Source organism: Phasianus colchicus, chromosome 15 (genome assembly GCF_987193195.1).
Source record: "Phasianus colchicus chromosome 15, bPhaCol1.hap1.1, whole genome shotgun sequence".
Taxonomy (NCBI): domain Eukaryota; kingdom Metazoa; phylum Chordata; class Aves; order Galliformes; family Phasianidae; genus Phasianus; species Phasianus colchicus.
In genome coordinates this window covers 8,885,185-8,902,236 of record NC_143450.1, presented here as the reverse complement: position 1 = coordinate 8,902,236, position 17,052 = coordinate 8,885,185, and the positions used below count along the sequence as shown (strand labels likewise).

Here is a 17,052-nt window from a genome sequence, read left to right as displayed (position 1 = left end):
GGGAGCAGCCTGAGTAGGAAATAAGGAAGCAACCCTTTGGTGGGAGCAGGGGCACCAGGGGTGTTTTCCTGAAAAGAGCTGCTTCTCATGTGCTGCTGCCCTTGCCAAGTGGAGGGGACATGGTGTTCCCATCCAGAAGCTTCCCTGGGGTCCCTTGGCTCTGAGCGCCGAGCTGGCGGGGCTGGCACACCTGGGGAAAGGCACGTCCCCAAGGTGGGTCAAAGCAAAATGCTTGCTAAGGAAAAGGAAATTAATTATAGGAGCTTTGCTTCACTCCAAGCAACTGGAAAGGCGATGTTTTTTTTCTGTTGGCTGATAAACTAATTGTAAGGACAAAACCTCAACAAAAGCAGTGCTCTTAAATGCTTTCTTAATTAATAATTCTCAATAATTAGTTGACGTCAATGGCCAATAAACATTTCAAAGAAAGGAAGTTGCAGTTAAGTGCTTGATACCTCTGTTCCTACAATCACCATGCTTGGGTTCTTGAAGCTTTGATGAATCCAACAATAAAACACAGGGAGGGCCAAGACTGATGTTTGTGAAGGAAAAAAATTAGCAGGAAAGCATTACGCCTGTGTTTAATGAGGAGGGCAGCTGAGAAGCTGCGTGGCCTTGCTGCCCACCAGTGCAATGGCAGCGCCCAGTGGATGGCACCAAGGGTGCAGCTGAGCTTCACCAAAGCCTGGTGCCCCAGCTGTGCCCCCACAGCCTTGTATGGGCACTGGGGGCAGCTTTCCTGGGGCAGCACAAGGGGGCAGAGCAGCTGGTGTCCAGGGAGTGCTGCTGCTGAGCATCCTGGATCCGTGGGTGGCACCGCTTTGGTTTCATCCTGTGGGCACTTGTTTTGTGCTGCTTCCTCCTCCTTCTCCTCCTCCTCCTCCTCCACCTCCACCTCTTTCTTCTTCTCCTTCTTGCCTTCTTCTTCCTTCTTCTCTCAGTGATCCATCCTTAGAGCAGCATCTCCCAGGGCCTGACAGCACAGCTAGGTGCAATTTGTCAGGTGGGAGTTGGGGGCACCCTGCTGCATCTGATGTTGGGAAACCCGCTGCTTATCGCAGTGCACTAGCACAGTGCTGGGAGGGTTAACATCCTCCTCCTCCTCTCAGCTTCACAGCCATCTTAAAGCAGCTGAGCTGGAGCCCTGCAGTCTCCATTCCCGCTCCTTTTACAGTATATGCCAGCAGCTCCTGCTTCGCCCTGCTCCTTTCCTTCTTTGGTTGTCCCCGTGGTGGCTGCCCCATGCCACTCCCCCTGCGCGCCCCGTGGGGCTGTGCCTGTGGCCATGGCCATGGCGAGGGGCTGCCTGCAGCAGTACGGGGTGCAAGGTTTGCCGAGGTTTCTCCAGGACGGTGCTCAGTCCCTGCCAGCAGCCAAGATGGATGCCAGCCGGCTGTCGGGCATGGCAGCATGTGGGAGCTGCAGTCCCTTGGCAGGCACTGGTGGCATCCTCCTGCAGGGACATGGGCCCTGTTCTGAGGCCCGGGAGGGGAAACTGAAGCACTGCTGGCACTGGGAGCTCTTCAGGTGCAGAAAGAGATCCCAGAGCACACATTGCATGTGTGCACAAAGCCAGGGCTGCTCCAGAGGGTGGGTGGCAGCAGGAAGGGGACAGCCTGGGGACAGGCTTGCAGCCATCCCAAGAATGCTGGTACCCCAAGAATCCTGGAGTATTTGCTTGTGGCCATGGGAGAGTGGTTGGAGCATGTGCTGCTGATGGATAGGTGGATGGGTGGATGTGGCCTTGCTGCAGCTGCACTCCCTTCCTTGTCCCCAGCAGCTGGGGCAGCAGGCAGCTTCTGGAGCCTTTCATAGCAAACCTGCTCCAGGGGGCATGGTGCAGGGACCCGTGCACTGATGGAGAATCGAGATGAAACACACAGGTGGGAGCCCTGCACAGCTGGACCCAGGTGCTGCTGCCTGCACCGCTCTTTCAGGGAGTCACCGGATGCATCCCCATTTCTGCCTCTAGCGTGTCTTGGCTGATGCCAAGCTGAGTCTGCCTGCTGCCAGCTCTTATTTTAAGGCTGTGTTTTTCAGCTGCTTCTGGCTCTGTGTCATCAGCGCGTGGTGGCCTGCTACCCAAATACCAGTGGCAGCATGCGGGTCTGTGCCCCGTGAGCTGGAGAGAGTGGGGGAAAGGCGCTGGGGCAGGGCAGCAGCTCCCAGCTTGGCCCTCGCTTTGCTTCTCCAGCAATGCTGCCCCATTTTTGGCTTCCTTGGGTTGCTGCAATCCTGTGCTCGGGATGTTCCCTGGGTATGTGCAGGAGGAGAAGTCTGGGAAGGCACTGGAACATTTCCTTGTGCTCCTGACCCTGTAAGCCGTTCCCTCTCCTCTGGACTCACTTTCCAGCATCCACTCTCCCCCAAAATATGGACTTTTGCCATCTGTGAGATCTGGCTGAGAAATGGAGCACTTAAACTGTGTCCTCACCCAAATGGGGCATACAGGGAGGGTCTGATGGCTTTAGGTTCTCCTGCAGTCTTACAAAATGAACTGTGCTGTGAGTTCGTTAGAACATTGTAAGACTGAGCAAAGAGGGCCAAAGTGTATCCCTGCTCCAGGTGGAACCTGAAGGCTTCTTCAGCTTCCTGTGTGAGTTGTGTGCTTCATCCTTCCTGCCTCCATGTGGAGACATCCTGGGCTTGAATGCCCATGTCTGGGGGCTTGGGCTGGGGTGCTTGGGAACTTGCAGAGTGATCCTAGTCTCTGTCCTGTTCTTAACCCTGCTGTGGATGGTCAGATGCCGGTGTTGTTGCCACCACATGCCAGCCCACTGCAGCAGCCTCCGGGCCAAGGGAGGGATGAGGGTGTGGGATGGGAAGCGTGCAGTGACAGGGTGTGTGATGGGAGGTGTGTGACAGAAGGCGTGTGATGGGAGGATTGGGTGAGCCCAGCAGCTTTCTGGTCCTGTGAGCAGTTGCTCAGGCATTGCTTTTGCTAACGTAGTGGGGTTGGATTCACCCCAGAATGTGCACTGCGGGGTGAGGAGGAGTGTGCTGCGTGCACAGGCTGTAGGACAGCGCTCACTATCCTTCTGCTCCCCCATTCCCATGCATGGAAAGCAGTCTCGAGCTTCTTGGCTGTGCTCTGGCCATTCTGTCACCACTGCTGCCCCAAGCTCATGGGGTGGAGGTGGGGAGACTGGGGTTGTGGGACTGCTTCATCTGGCCGTGTGCCCTGGACAGCTCTTTGGACACGGGGTAGGGGATGCAGCCGTGCCGGCAGTGCTGGCAGTGGTGCCCCAGGAGCAGGTGTCCCAGTGTGACCCGGTCGGCAGCACGGGATGCCTGGAGTTCCCGTCCTCCTTGGCCCTGTCTCAATGGGACTCAGCGCCAAGAGTGGAGGAGGAGGCTGCTGTGTGCAGCCGGCACTGCCTCGACCCAGCTGGGGCACATCTGCAGTGTATCCCTAACTTTTTTTTTATCCATTTTTCCTCATTCCTTGAGTATCCATCCCTTCCCAGCAGCACTCAATTTCCCATCAGGGAGCTGCATCCCTCAAGAGAATTTTGGCAAGGAGTCAAGAAGGATGCGAATCCCCAGCACATTTTGGGGCACATCTCCTTGCCCCAAAATGTGTAACAGTAGAGCAAAGCCTGGTGTGAGCTGAATGTTTGGCATGGATGTCTGCTCACCCATAGCCCCAGGCAGACAGTGATTGCAGCCAGAGTGAGTGCTGGCATCCCTGGCTGTGCTGGATCCATCCCTGGCTTGTGCTGGCTCCATCCCTTGACTGTGCATGATCCATCCCTGGCTGCAGGCAGTGAAGATCTCTGCTCTCTGGGGCTGGGTCAGCATTCTGCACTGGTGTCCTGTGTACTGTTGCTGCTTTCCAGAGCACTTTGAGTCACAGAGGTATTTTTTAAAACCCAGTGCACGCATCAGCATTGCTCCTGGGCTGGATCTGTACCCCAGCTGGGTCTCACCAGCCCCGTCCCTCTGCAGGACATGTGCTGTTGCCATGCCTTGCTGAGCTCAGCACCGCCCGCCTGCTCCTTCAGACAATGCAGTGTGACTGTGGCTCCTGCTGCAGCACTGCACCTGCTGCCTGCTGGGTCCTGCACAGCAGGGAGGGCAGGCAGCCAATGTCCAACCTGTGCTGCACAGTGCATCCCTCCCAGCCAGGTCCAGAACTTCCATCCCACTGCCTGCACAGCCTCACACAGAAATATCCTTGCTTTCTCTTGTGTGGCCCTTCATGGCTGTGTCACGGACACCTGAGCTCAGTAGGATGCTGGGGTGTGCACCCAGCAGTGCCACTGTCACTTTCATCTCATTGCAGAGCCAGCTGAGCTCTGGCAGTGGCAGGGCAGCCTCATGCAGCACCCTGGCTCCTCGCACCAAATCCAGCAGCAGGCACGGTAACAAATGAGCAGTCTATATTTAGACACAGCGTCTGGAGAAGCGTCACAGTGTTGCCAGCAGATTTTACTATTCAGCGCAGGCAGGTTTCCCCGCTCCTCCTGCTTGATGCTACCTTTGCAGAAAAGCTCATCAAGGACATGCAGCAGCAGCTGACAGAGCATCCCGACAGCCAGAGCACCAGCACCAGCACCTCAGGGCCTGGCACCGCAAGGGATGTGCACAGTGGAGCAGAGCATCCCATGGAGCCTGGGACAGGCACTGGCTTGAGGCCCTTCGGTTTTGGCAAAGGCCTGATTTTGTTGCATAGAAACGACTCCCTCGAGCTGGTGTGAGTGGCTGGGGGATTAGAGAGAATTTCCCAGCTGCAGCCAGGGCCTCGCAGACTCATGAGGAGTTCCTGCAATCCTGAGATGCAAGGAGTGTTGTGCAAAGCAGGAAGGTCCCTGCGCAGAGCCAGGGCAGCCTGCTCCAGGTCAGCTGCCATCCCTGGCAGTGTGGGATTGGTGCTGGGATGGGTGGGATGAGATTTGCATAATGGTGCACGGTGCTCACATCCTGAAATGGATTTTTCCTCCATTTTGCAATGCTGCAGAGGTTGTTGGGAGCAGCTGCTCTACCCACGCTGGGTCCTGTTCCCTCCTGAACTCTCTGCTCCCAGCTGCACGTGCCAGTGCTATAGCAGTGCCATGTCAGTGCCAGGTGAGCGTGGACAACCTTTCCTCCAGTTGCCTGTGGTGCACTCTGCACCGGCAGCACTGGGACACTTGAGGACACCTCAAGGACTGTGAAACTCGCTGACAGCGCTGCTTCACAGCTGCATCTCACTGACTCCTGGCAGCACGTGGGAGATAAGAGCATGCTGAGCTGGGAGCTGGGAGCCCCATGCCTGTGCCCAAGGGACCATGAGCCCCCTGGGAGCAGGGATGGAGGTAGTTGCCTTCCTGAGGCCCAGCAGCCTTTGGGAAGGAGGAGGAGGGTGAGGAGGAAGGCACCTGACCACGGTGCAGCAGTCCAACTAGTTGTAGCAGCTCCCATTGTTGTTTACATAAGTGGGCACAGCTCAGCTGGGGCTGGGGATGAGTTGACTCCACTCGGGCACCCATGGTGGGGAGCTGTGCTCAGGGTGCCGGCACCTGGAGGGGCTGCAGTGTGCGGGGGTCCTTTGCTTGCCTCTAGCGTTGCAGGGGTTTGAGGCTTTTACACGTGGAGTGTGCAGGGTGTGTGCGAGGGGCCCTGCTGGAGCTGCAGTGCTGCACTCGCAGTAACATTGGAGATGAAGGCAGATGTGCATGGGGACAGCTGGACCAACTGTCACTCAGCAGCCCCCGGTACCCAGAGCAGAGGCAGTGGGGGACGGATGGCCTCCTTTGGGCAGGAGATGGATCGGATAAAAGCGAGGCATAGAGACAGTGGGGCTGGGTAACTGGAGCTGCTCACATGACTGAGGAGCTCTGCCAGGCACTGGGACCATTCAGAGTTTATGAAGGTGGCACATGGAGCAATCGCCTTAACCCCTGCAAGCCTTGCCGTGGAGATGCGCAAGAGGGGATGCTCAGCTCTGATGCTGGTCAGGGGGTCAGAAATGAGAAAGAGACCGCTTGGGAGCAGACATAGTGGTGAAAATGGTGGCACAGAACAAGGAGCGGGACAAGGGGCAGGGACAGGTCTGCTTTGTGCACCAGCAGTGATGGCTTCACCCATGGCAGGCAGGGAGGAGGCTGAGTGCAGCTCTCAGCAGCCCCTGGAAGCCCCTACCAGCCCTCACCATTCCCAGAATCCTCAGCAGCCCCAGCAGCCCCCAGCAGCTGCAGTGGGGAGCGGCCAGGCCCCACCCAAGTGTGCAGCTCCCTGCGCGCCCATCGGTGCCTCTTGGGCTGGGGTTTTGGGAAAGGGAAAGGTGTGGTCCCTTGCAGGGGGTAATTTTCAAGAGTGCGAAGTTTTGTGTTCGTGTGTGATCGCCCTCATTTGCATTTACTCCTAAATGAGCATTTTGCCCTCAGAGGGATTTTTCTATCTGCAGATCTCAGAGCACTTTCATTCTGAGGTGAGTCACTTTTTGGGGGAGAGAAGGTAGAGCCCACATCCTTGCAGGAGCAGCCAGGCCAGCGGCACCAGCCCCAGCATCCTACTATCCCTGCACAGCTGCCGGTAGAACCCAGATGCCAGGCAGCTGATTGCCTGGGTGTGATTCCTGCCTGCTACCAGGGCACCGGCTCTGGTGCAGACATGGGCAAAGCAACGTGTTGTATTTGTTGGTGTGGCTGTGGGAAATCCCCATATGAAGTGTGCTGTGCCAGGGAAAATGCAGCTGAGTGGTACCAGTGTGCCCACAGCTGGCCTAGAAGTGTTGACCATCACCTTGCAGAGCCACTTTCCCAGCTGCCAGTCATGGGACACAAGTCCTGTAACAACCAGATCCCATTTTGCCTTCCCATGCCTCATTCTCCCCGCTATAACCATTGCAACTATTCCAATATATCCAAAATATCCCTGCATCCTGCAGGGCAGCAAGCAGGAGCCGGCACGGGCAGTGCTGTCTGCAGCAGGAGGTGCTGGAGCCAGCCAGGAGGGCTGGGCATGGCTGATGCTGCCACCCCCGCTGGGATATGGGCCCAGGCATGAAGGAGCAGGCCTGATGGAAGGTGTGGAGAGATTGGAGTAGTTTTGCCTTTTCCACAGTAGTTTCATCCTTGGACATCTTGCAAAAGCTTTGTTTTTCCATGTGGGAGCTGGGCACAGCTCCTGAAGTTCAGAAGGAGCAGGGTGAACGCAGTTACCTGGGCCCCTGTTCGGCCCCAGAGCACAGTGCCAGAGACTGGAATGGACTGTGCCATGCATGGGGACACAGCACTTACCATCCTTAGAGGTGGGTGGGCAAAGGGAAAGAGGGAAGGGAGGTCCTGGCTGTGAGAATCGGGGCTTGCAGAGTATGCAGGTGCGCGTGCTGGGAAGGTGCAGGCATTTTGGAGCCTGTGGAGAGGGCAAGAAGGGTAAAAAGGGTGCTGTTCCCCTCCTCCTCTCCTTGCCCAGAGGGGATTCTGGTGACCAGCAGGAGATAAGGCTGTGCTGGGGGTCATCCTGGGTTGGTTTTGGTGCTGAATGCCCTGACCGCAGTGTCATGCTAAGCGCGCCCATGGCAGTGGCACGGTGTGGTCAGACCCGCTCGGAGCTCAGGCTAATGCGGAAAGATCCTCCTTGCGCCTTCTTAACCTGGGCTTGAACCTTCTCCATCTCATCTCCCGCCTCGCCCTGATTAGCACTAAGTTGGTGCTCTGCTTTCTCATGGTGCCAACAGCCCCATACAGGTGCAGAAGCTGCAGTGCCAATCTGGAGGGAGGAGCATTGCCCACTGGCACAAGAGCCAGGCAGTGCTCCCCAGCAGAGGAAGGGTGAGCTGATCCTGCAGGCAGTAGTCAGCACATTATCCCCACTCACTCCTCAGATGGATGTGTAAGGGGCTGGCATTTAGGCTGGCTTCAGCCTCAGCTCTCACTTCACAGCCACAGTTCTGCTGACATGGAGGAGAATGTGCCCCAGATCCCCAAATCACAGCCTTCCAGCTGCAGGGCTGGGCTGCATGCCAAGACAGGGCCTCCACAGGAGGAGGAGATTTTTGGTGATCACAGTTCACCCTCCCATATTCTGTCAGTGCTCAGCATTAATATGGCAACCACACCAGTGTGCCACAACGGGAGAGCGCACTGATGTGCCATGGATGGAAAGCTTGTGGTCTCCAGAGCTGCATTTCTCAGGGACCTGGGGGTGACAGTGCCTGTGGGAAGTGGCCCTGGTGGGACTCTGTGTTTGCTGGGTGCCTCTCCCTGTTGTTTCTCAGTGCACCCGAAGAGCCTCTGGGCTTCTCTGTGTCACCTCTGCAGATCCCTGAGCGAAGCCTATGGATTCCAGTGCCACAGGCTGGAGCTGGTGTGCTGGGGGGGGTTTATAAGTGTGGTGACAATACCCTCCTGCCCCACAGCCACCCCACCTGGTCCCTGCCCACAGCCGTCATGTGGCTGCCAGCACCCGGAGCGTGGCAAGAGGAAGGTCTGAAAATAATCACCGGCTCATCCTGTCCTTTTGAAAGCTGGGAGTTGCCGCTGTGGGGAATTTTGGTGACAGCAGACTGGCTAACGGTCAGCTCCCCACTGAGTCAGGCGTTGGTCCCATCCCACAGTGCAGCCTGTGCTGGGGGGGACCCCTGTGCTAGGGGCTCCCTGCCTGCCCCAATGCCACCGCTGCTCCCTGCCCCTCTGGGCACCGTCTGGGACAAGACCCAGGCCACCATGGCTGTGCCCAATGTGACTGCAACACAGAGCCCACACAGACAGCGGTGGGTGCAGTATTAGAATGCAGCTCCACAACCTGCGATGTAGGCACTATGCTGCTGCCCTTCTTCCTAAACTCGGCACACCTTTGTTTAAAATGTTCCAGTACACCTTTGTTTACTCAGGGCATTATCGCACTATCTCAGGCTCCTTTATTCTGGGTCCATGCTGTGACTCAAGGATAGTTTAATGCAATTTATTCCATCTTTGCACCATATCAAAGATATCCTGGCAAGTTCATGTTTATTGTTTGTAGTTAATGTTTAATATTTCCTATTACTCGCATCTTGTGGTTGATCTTAATTATACCCTTCTAATGTAAGACAAAAGTCAGTGAACGAGAACACTTTCATTGTGCTTTCGGCTATGGCTGTGCCACAGACCTTGAGCAGCTCTGTGTGCTGCCTGCACTGCTTGTCTGCATGCAGCTGTACATGCAGTGGTGCATGTGGCTGTGCAGAATGCTGTGCGTGGAGCTGTGCAGAGAGCTGTGCAAAGAGCAGTGCATGGTGTTGTGCAGGAAGCTTTGCAGAAAGCTGTGCGTGGAGCTGTGCATGGTGCTGTGCATGATGCTGTGCGGGGAGCTTTGCAGAGTGCTGTGTGTGGAGCTGTGCAGGGAGCTGTGAATGGAGCTTTGCAGAGTACTCTGCGTGGAGCTGTGTGTGGAGCAGGGAGCCGTGCATGGAGCTTGTGTGGAACTGTGCAGGGAGCTGTGCAAAGCTGGCACTGTGGCCAGGGCTGCCCCATGCTGCAGCAGCACAAGCAAACAGTGGCTATTTCTGAGGAAGGAAGGCCCAGCCTGATGTTTGCTTTGTCCAAGTTTAAATGATAGCGCTGTTTTTCCTTCTGGCTGGGCTGAATCATTAAAACAAATCAGTACCAACTCAAAACAAAAGAGAGTGCAGAGGTCAAATTCTCCTAACCTCATGCCTGCGCAGAGCTGGGCAGCTGGCAGCTCTCTCTGCCCCTCTCCCCCCAAATGCAGCACTGCAGCAGGGCAGGCCTCAGTGCTGCAGCCTCGCAGCTCTGCAGGAGGGGTGGCAGTGGCCCCAGAACCGCGGGGCCTATAAATAACAGGGGGGAGCAGGCAGCGACACAACCTGACACTGCACCGCTCCTTCGGTGACATTTTGTCAAATGCCAGTGGGGAGGGGGGCTGCTTATCTGCGGCACGCGCTCCAGTGACCTTCACAGTGCTGGCCAGGTGCCTCCTTGCTGTATTTACTCTTATTTATAGCTCTCTCCTCCACCATCCCGTGCCCCCTTCCTGGCACCGGGGGCAGCCGCCCCTTGCCATGCTCTTATCGGGGAGCGGGGCGGGAGCCGACACAGCCCTGCGGTGACAGCTCTGGGACGGGCAGGCGCCGGCTGCAGGGGCCCACAGGGTACGGTCGGTGCCCGCGGGGCACCAGGATGGTGCTGGTGGCACCAGTGCTGCTGCCCCCTCGCTCCCTTGCCCCAGCTGGAACAATCACACAGTGTCTGCCACCCGCATGGCCGTAATCCCCATTTCAAGCAGTCTGTAATTACGGATTTCCCAGATAAGCGCTAACAGCTCTCTCCAAGCTCCTGCCCAAGGTGTTTCTTTCCTTTTGAGAGCTCAGGGTGCAGCATTCCTACCTGCAGCAGGGCTGTGGTGGCAGCTACCCGTGGGGCTCTGGATTTTCTCACCTTGCAGCCAGGATGCCACTAGCTAATTTGGAGCTCTGTCTCCCCTGTGTGTGTGGATGTGTTTATCCCTTAATGCCTCGAGCAAGCGCTTAGTGGTGGGGATAGAGGGGCAGTGAGTCACAGCCTCACTCCCTGTGAGGGCACAGCCTCCGGCTTCTTCCTTCACCCTCCCTGGGAAGCCCCCTCTTTCCTTCCTTTTTTTGTTCGTTACACACAGAGAGCAGCTAAGTGGCATGTGAGTGACAAGCCGATTGCACAGCATCCTGGAGACATGTGTGGAAGTGGCGGTGCAGATCTGCCCTTCCAGCTTAACTGGGATTAAGCCATGGAGAGGCTGCCGTGCCCCATCCGCGCCGGCAGACTTCAGAGCCTTGTGCTTGTGCAGCACCGCTGAGCACAAGCACGGCATGCCCGCTGCGCCCAGAGCTGTGCTGCAGAGCACTTGGCCACGACTTCAAGGGCCTGCAGGCAGGAGGCTGCAAGATAAGGGCCAGTGCTGCCTCAGTGCTGTCCCTGAGCTGCGGTCATGGACTCGCTGGTGCCATGCATGGGAGAACCCATTGCTCTCTGGGTGCCCCCAGGCCGGCCATGACCACACTAACTGCTGGCTGGTTCAGCCTGAGGAGCCCAAGTTCACACTGAAAGAGAAAAAAAAACATTTCCCATTTTGTTAATCCAATATTTGAAATATAGTTGGGCTCCTTTCTTAGCAGATAAAACCTCTCAAACACCTCCACTGAAGTTAGTGCTGCTCCAAAGCAGGAGAAAAAGCTGCAAATCACCTGCCCGGGGACATGGCCCACTTGCTGTCCCCATACCAGTGTTAGCGCCTTGCTGAGCTCAGCAGGGTCTGCTCAGAGGTGAATCTGGCCAGTGGTTGCTCCAGCTCCCAGGCAGACACAAGTTGGCTGTCCCCTGCCTCCCCACTGTCACTACTCAGGCAATTGCTGAGTGAAGACTCAGAACAGGCTGGGAGAGTTGTTTGCTTGAAAGAGGCTGCACTGTGCTTTCTTGGGAAAAGACCTGGGCAAAGCAGGGCCCCAGCAAAGAGCCTCCACCACCACAGTGACCTCTGAATGTCCCTGGCAGCCTGTCCCTCATGCTATCGCTGCTCCTGGCTCAGCCGTGGTACATGGGGACGCTGGGGACAATGAATAGAGAGTACCGGGAGCCAAGGTATCTCCACAGAACAGCACAGGGCTACTGGGCACGGCCAGCTCTGCACAAACCCGCAAAGTGAACACAAAGCCCCACTGTGTGGGTCCCTGCACATCTCCCAGGCAGGTCCTGCTTCCACTATTGAGGCTCTGGCTCTGTGTCCCTGGACAATATAGGGCTGTGGCATGGGGACACCCTGGAGCCGTTCCTGCTGCAGGATGGGTTGGACATGGCAGAGCTCCCTGCAGCTCTGGCTGAAGCCATGCAGCAGTGCACACAGGCCAGGTGTCCAGATTGGAGGATGCCTCCGAATTTTCGAGCAAGTCTCCATGGGTGTTTGCTGGCTGCACACCAAGAACCCATGGCTGATCTTCCTACAAACTCCCGAATAAAATTAGAACAAAAGTTCACTCCTCTCCCAAGGCAGCAGGAAGTGGAAAGGATGGGAAAAGGGAAAACTGGAACAGATGAAGTCCCATGCCCAGAGCAGGCCTGCACCAGTACCACATTGGTGCCATAGTGGTACCACACTGGTACCACACCAGCACCAGCTCATGCTCCCCACTTGTGCTCCTGTCCTGAAAAGATCCCTCCTGCTGAAAGCCTGGCACATGGCCTGGCACAGGGGTGCCCTGCTGGGGTGCGGAGCTTTGAGGCACTGCTCACCCATATGGGAGCTGGGAGTCCAGGAGCATCCACTGCAGATACTGCCTGGGGTCACTGCAACGCAGGGCACCAAATGCCCGTCTCTGGGTGCCCGGCTTGGGCAGCTCCATGGCATTGGATTGCAGGAGTTTATTTTTACCCAGCCCTGTTGCCAACGGGGACGTGTCACATCTGCGGAGTTGATCAAAAGACGTCCCAAGCACTGGTGTCAGCTGCTCCTTGTGATCTCAGCACCAAGAACTTTTCCCTTGTGGCATATCAAAAGGAGCAGGAGAATTTGTCTGCTTTGCTATTTTTAATTGAACATACATACACGTATATATGTGTGTGTATGGCTTTTCTAAAAATAAAGCCCTTTGCCTGTGTTCCCATGGGAAGATTTAGGGAGAAGGGGGAGCTGGAGTTGTTGCAGAAGATGAGGAAGACAGAAATACTGCCTTTGCCCTTCCTGCAGCTCAGTTTGAGATCCCTGTCCCCCTGCTGCGTGGTGGAGCAGAGCCTGTCAGCGCCGCACAAGTGGAGGCCACCGTGTTTTCCTGCCTCTCTCACGTGCTCAGATGTTTGCCTGCTTCAAAATCCATTTGCTGTGTAAACAAACTTGCTTCCCTCATCACCAGAAAACTCCCTCTGGGCAGCCAATGCTGGGGCGATGCACGCGGACCTTTCACCCTGTGCTGGAGCCCCATGTTTTGCTGGGGATGCACGGGGGGAGTGGGGCAGGCGGGTGCAGCTCCGTGCAGGCAGTGAGGAGCCAGGTGGGATCAGGGCAGGTCTCAGCTGTGTTCGGTGATTCAGTGGATATTTTTAGCTCGATTCCTAGAGCTCCAGTTGCCCCACATACATATGGACGGTGATGGTGATCACTGTGCCATTTTTCTCTTCTTGCCTGTGCAAGGAGCCTGAGGGGCCTTCATTGCAGTGCCTTGGGGCGTGCACCTCCCCAAGGAGCACTGTGCTGCCACGTAGCAGGAGTGGGGACAGGGTAAGTGGTGCGAAGCCATCCTGCAGAGCCTTGCCCTGTGTGTTGCATATGTGTGTGCCCATGGCTCTCACCTCTCACTGTTGTTGGGCAGCAGGATGATCCCTCGATGCTCACAGTGCATCATCAAAGGCACCACAGGCTGCACTGCTGGCTGCCACACTCCAGGCTCTGCCCATCCTGGGCTTGATATGTGCCCAGCGTTTCCATTTTATTCCAAAATGCCATTGTTGTAGTCTGAGGAATGTGCTTGAGAGGAGGTGATGCATGTGGGAACCCCAGTGAAACCCTTTGCATTGCAGCTCCACACTCACTGCCACTTTCTTCTCTCCCCAGTATGAGGTGTCTGATGAGGAGCATCTCTACTCCGACTTCCCCGAGATCGATTTGTCCCAGCTGGATGCCAGTGACTTCGACTCAGCTGGCTGCTTTGGTGAGCTGCAGTGGTGTGCAGAGCACTCCGAGACGGAGTCCAGCCAGTACAGCACCGACGACTCTGAGCTCTTCCAGGTACCCAAGGAACATGGGGACACGGGGACACATCCTTCCATGTACTGGAGGCAGTACCATTTGTGTGGCTCGTGCTGGGTGACAGCCAGGCACCAGGGACCCAAAGGCAAAGGCGTGGGGAGCACAGGGTGTGTGGAGAAGGGAGGGAAGGTGCGATGGGACTGCTATTAATATCCCCTCCCCAGCTGATTAGTGCTCTCATTAATTTGCTCACTGTCTGTAAATGGAGCAGGCAGAGTAAGGCTAATGAGGAGGTGCCAGAGCCGCCTTTCCCAAAACTCTCCCTCCTCTCATGCTGTGGCCTGGATGTGCCTGTCCTCTCAGGGCTGCCATGCCCTCCTGAACATTGCCAGGCCCTTGACTTGGAGGCCTGCTTGGCCAGGTTACCTACAGAGGGTCACTTTTGGGGAAGGAGGAGGATTTGTTCTCAAAGAAAAGGAACAACAACAAAAAAGTCCCAATATTTTCCAACCTGGCCTTAATAACAGCCTTCTGGCTTTGGTGCTGTGCTGATGCTGTGCTTGAAAGTGGTCCAGTCCTGCTGACGGACCTTCATCACGAGATGCATATTTTCCGCTGAACTTCCTGGGGAAAAGATAAACAGAAAAGAAATGCAAAAGGCAGGCCTGTGAGGCACAGCAGAGTATGATGAAATGTATCCCACTGAACTCGTGTGTGCTGCAGTCTCGTGCCAATAACAGGAGGAAAAGAAACAGAGCCAAAAATGGAGCATCCTGCTGCCTTTCCCTGGAGCCTGATCTAGTAACTGCTAGCAAGGTTAGGGCATGGAACAAAAGATATTTAGTTTTCAAACATGAAGAGAGGAGCAAGGGAGGCTGTGTGCAGACAGCAGTCCTCCTTGTGAGCCTGACTTTGCTCCCAATCTAATTTTATGTTTGCTTCTTGTTGAGTATGGTTTATGTTAAGGATATTACGGAGGAGGACCAAAAGGTGCCTGAATCCCTCTCCCTGCTCCTTTCAGATAATAGACAGCGAGAATGAAGCGCTGCTGGCGGCCCTCACCGAGACACTGGATGATATGCAGGGAGATGACGTGGGCCTGGCTGCCTTCCGATGTATGGAAGAGGGGGACACGCTCAACCATGCCTACACCTCGCCTGCCCCCTCCCCCAAACCCAGCGCCCTGGTCACGGGGGAGCTGCCCCCAGCCCCCGAGGTTGATGAGCTGTCTCTAGTAAGAACCCACTTCCTACTGTTTAAGGTGGATTTGGATGAGCCCCTGATAAGCCGGCTGCATGGGTATGATAGGAAGCAAAGGTCTGAATTTTTTCATTCTAGGCTTAAAACTCTCTTTAACCGTCAATACCAAAGCATATACTTGTATTGTATACGTATACATGTTCTGCATCATTGCTGTCACCTCCATCGCCATCCTCATGGGAACAAGCTGGGTGCTGCTGTGTGTGTTCCAGTATCTATTTAAGGGGGTGGGGGTGGGTGCCACCCACAGGGGGTGTCACAAGGTGGGGAGTGTCATGGTGAGACCCACAGCCCCTGTTAATGCCACAAGAGACTGTGGGGCTGCCTGGGGCTCCCTCCAGAGCATCATGGCCCTGAGGCCCACCCAGTATCAAAGCTCCCGCTGCTCTCTAACGAGGGACAGAGGGGACTTAGCCTGAGTGCGAGCACTGCCCTCAGCTTGTAGCGGGTGGGTGTAACCCCCCCATGCCTTCTCCGCAGCTCCCCCAGGGCTGTGTGGCCTCAGTCCCTGTAACCTGGAAACAGGACATCTCTCCTGGTCCCTGCACTACCAGGCTTGGCCCTGCTCCCCATATCCCGGCCCACTGCAGCATTCGCTGCAAACCTCTGCCATTCCCAAGAAGTCCGTGGGGATGGGGCCACTTGTCCTGCTCCTTCCCAGGGCTCACGGCCCCCCCAGACCCCAGCCCTGCCCGGGGTCCCCCCAGCCCCGCTCCCTGGTGGGGAGGAGTGACATCCAGTGGTGAGAGCGCGCATTTCCACCTCCCACAGTCCCGCGCGCAGGTGGGTGTATATATCACACACAATATGTATGTGTATATATAGGATGTATACGTTGCAGGGGGAGGGAGAAGGTGCTGGTTGCTTCCATCAACAGGAGCTGCACACCCACAGCTCCAGCTGATGCTCTGACCTGGGCACTCCCAGTCCTATTATCCAAAAAATCCCAGTGCCTGACCCAGGGCACTTCAGATCTGTGCCTCCATGCAGTCCTGCAGAGCCTATGCGGTCACCCTGTGCTGAGCCGCTGTCGCCTCCAGGTGCAGCACAAAATGCTGTTGCTGCTGGGTGTGGTGGGTTTTTTTCCTGACCAAAAAAAGGTTTTTGAGCAGAAGTGTTTTGTTAACCTGGCTGTCAGAGCTGTGTGTGAACTCAGGAGAACTCCACTCTGACCACCCTTGGGATTGCAGTGGAGTCTCTGTAGGAAGCGTACTGGGGGAGAACCTCAGCCCAACACATAAGGGTTACATCTGCACAGTGCTTTGCGAGCTCACTAATGAGCGGGGGCCTCGTTCTGGGTGTTACAGCTGAACGAGCCTTGGGGAGTACCCAAAACTGGCCCAGATCAGTCACCATGTAAATATGGACTCTGTCACCAAAGGACAGAGCTGATGGATTGCGGCATGCAACGCTACGACAGCTCCCATGTGGTCGGAGCAGGGATGGCTCTGGGAAGCAAATTCCCCTGCTCCACATCCCCACTGCCCCTGTGCTGCTCATAGGCATGAGGCTGTGGGCACTGAGAGGTGTGAGACCCCTCCTGCCTTTTTCCCCTACTTTGGGAGTTCAGCACTGGGCACAGCCCGCAGCCCCCCGCACGTGGTGCTCGTTGGAGGAGCTGCCATGCTGACACACTCTCTCGACACTTCTCGTTGCAGCTGAAGAAATTGCTCCTCTCTCCATCGCCTCCGAGCTGTGAGGTGCAGAGGGATGGGAGCACCCGGCGCCCGGGGACACCCAAATCTCGGCCATCTCGACCCTACACAAAGGTATTTCCTGAGTGGTGCATGCACGGAAAAGGGCCCTGAGCCCCATGGTGAAGGGGGACAGCATTGTGGGGTGGTGGAGTGCCTTCTGCTTTCCATATGTCTCTATGGGGCTCAGCAAAACATGTGGATTTGTTCTGCTGTGGGGCTCAGGGCCTCAGTCTTCTCCCAGCGTCACTGAGAGCTGCTGTATAGGAACTGCCCCTTGGCCCCCTCCCATCAGCCTGCAGCCACCGTGGCACCACTGGGCCCAGGGAGCACTGCAGCACCCGGCCCCACGCCCCTTCCTGACCCCAGCAGAAGCTGCCGTCAAAGATTTTTCTACTTGAATAACGATAATTAGGATGGGCAAATTAGACTGCCTAAGAGCAGCTGTAAAACTGTCTTG

At 56.2% G+C, this 17,052-nt stretch overlaps 1 protein-coding gene across 2 annotated transcripts in view; it reads left to right on the top strand.

The window, feature by feature from the left end:
• PPARGC1B (PPARG coactivator 1 beta) overlaps positions 1 to 17,052 on the top strand; it is a 43,930-nt gene that overhangs the window by 11,538 nt on the left and 15,340 nt on the right. For both annotated transcript variants that reach the window (XR_016471472.1, XM_031598070.2), the window contains exons 2-4: positions 13,504 to 13,677; positions 14,660 to 14,872; positions 16,557 to 16,667. Coding sequence is in view for 1 of the 2 variants with exons in the window: in XM_031598070.2 (XP_031453930.2) it covers positions 13,504 to 13,677; positions 14,660 to 14,872; positions 16,557 to 16,667 (498 nt within the window). In the remaining variant the exon portion in view is untranslated. The remainder of the gene's footprint in view (positions 1 to 13,503; positions 13,678 to 14,659; positions 14,873 to 16,556; positions 16,668 to 17,052) is intronic.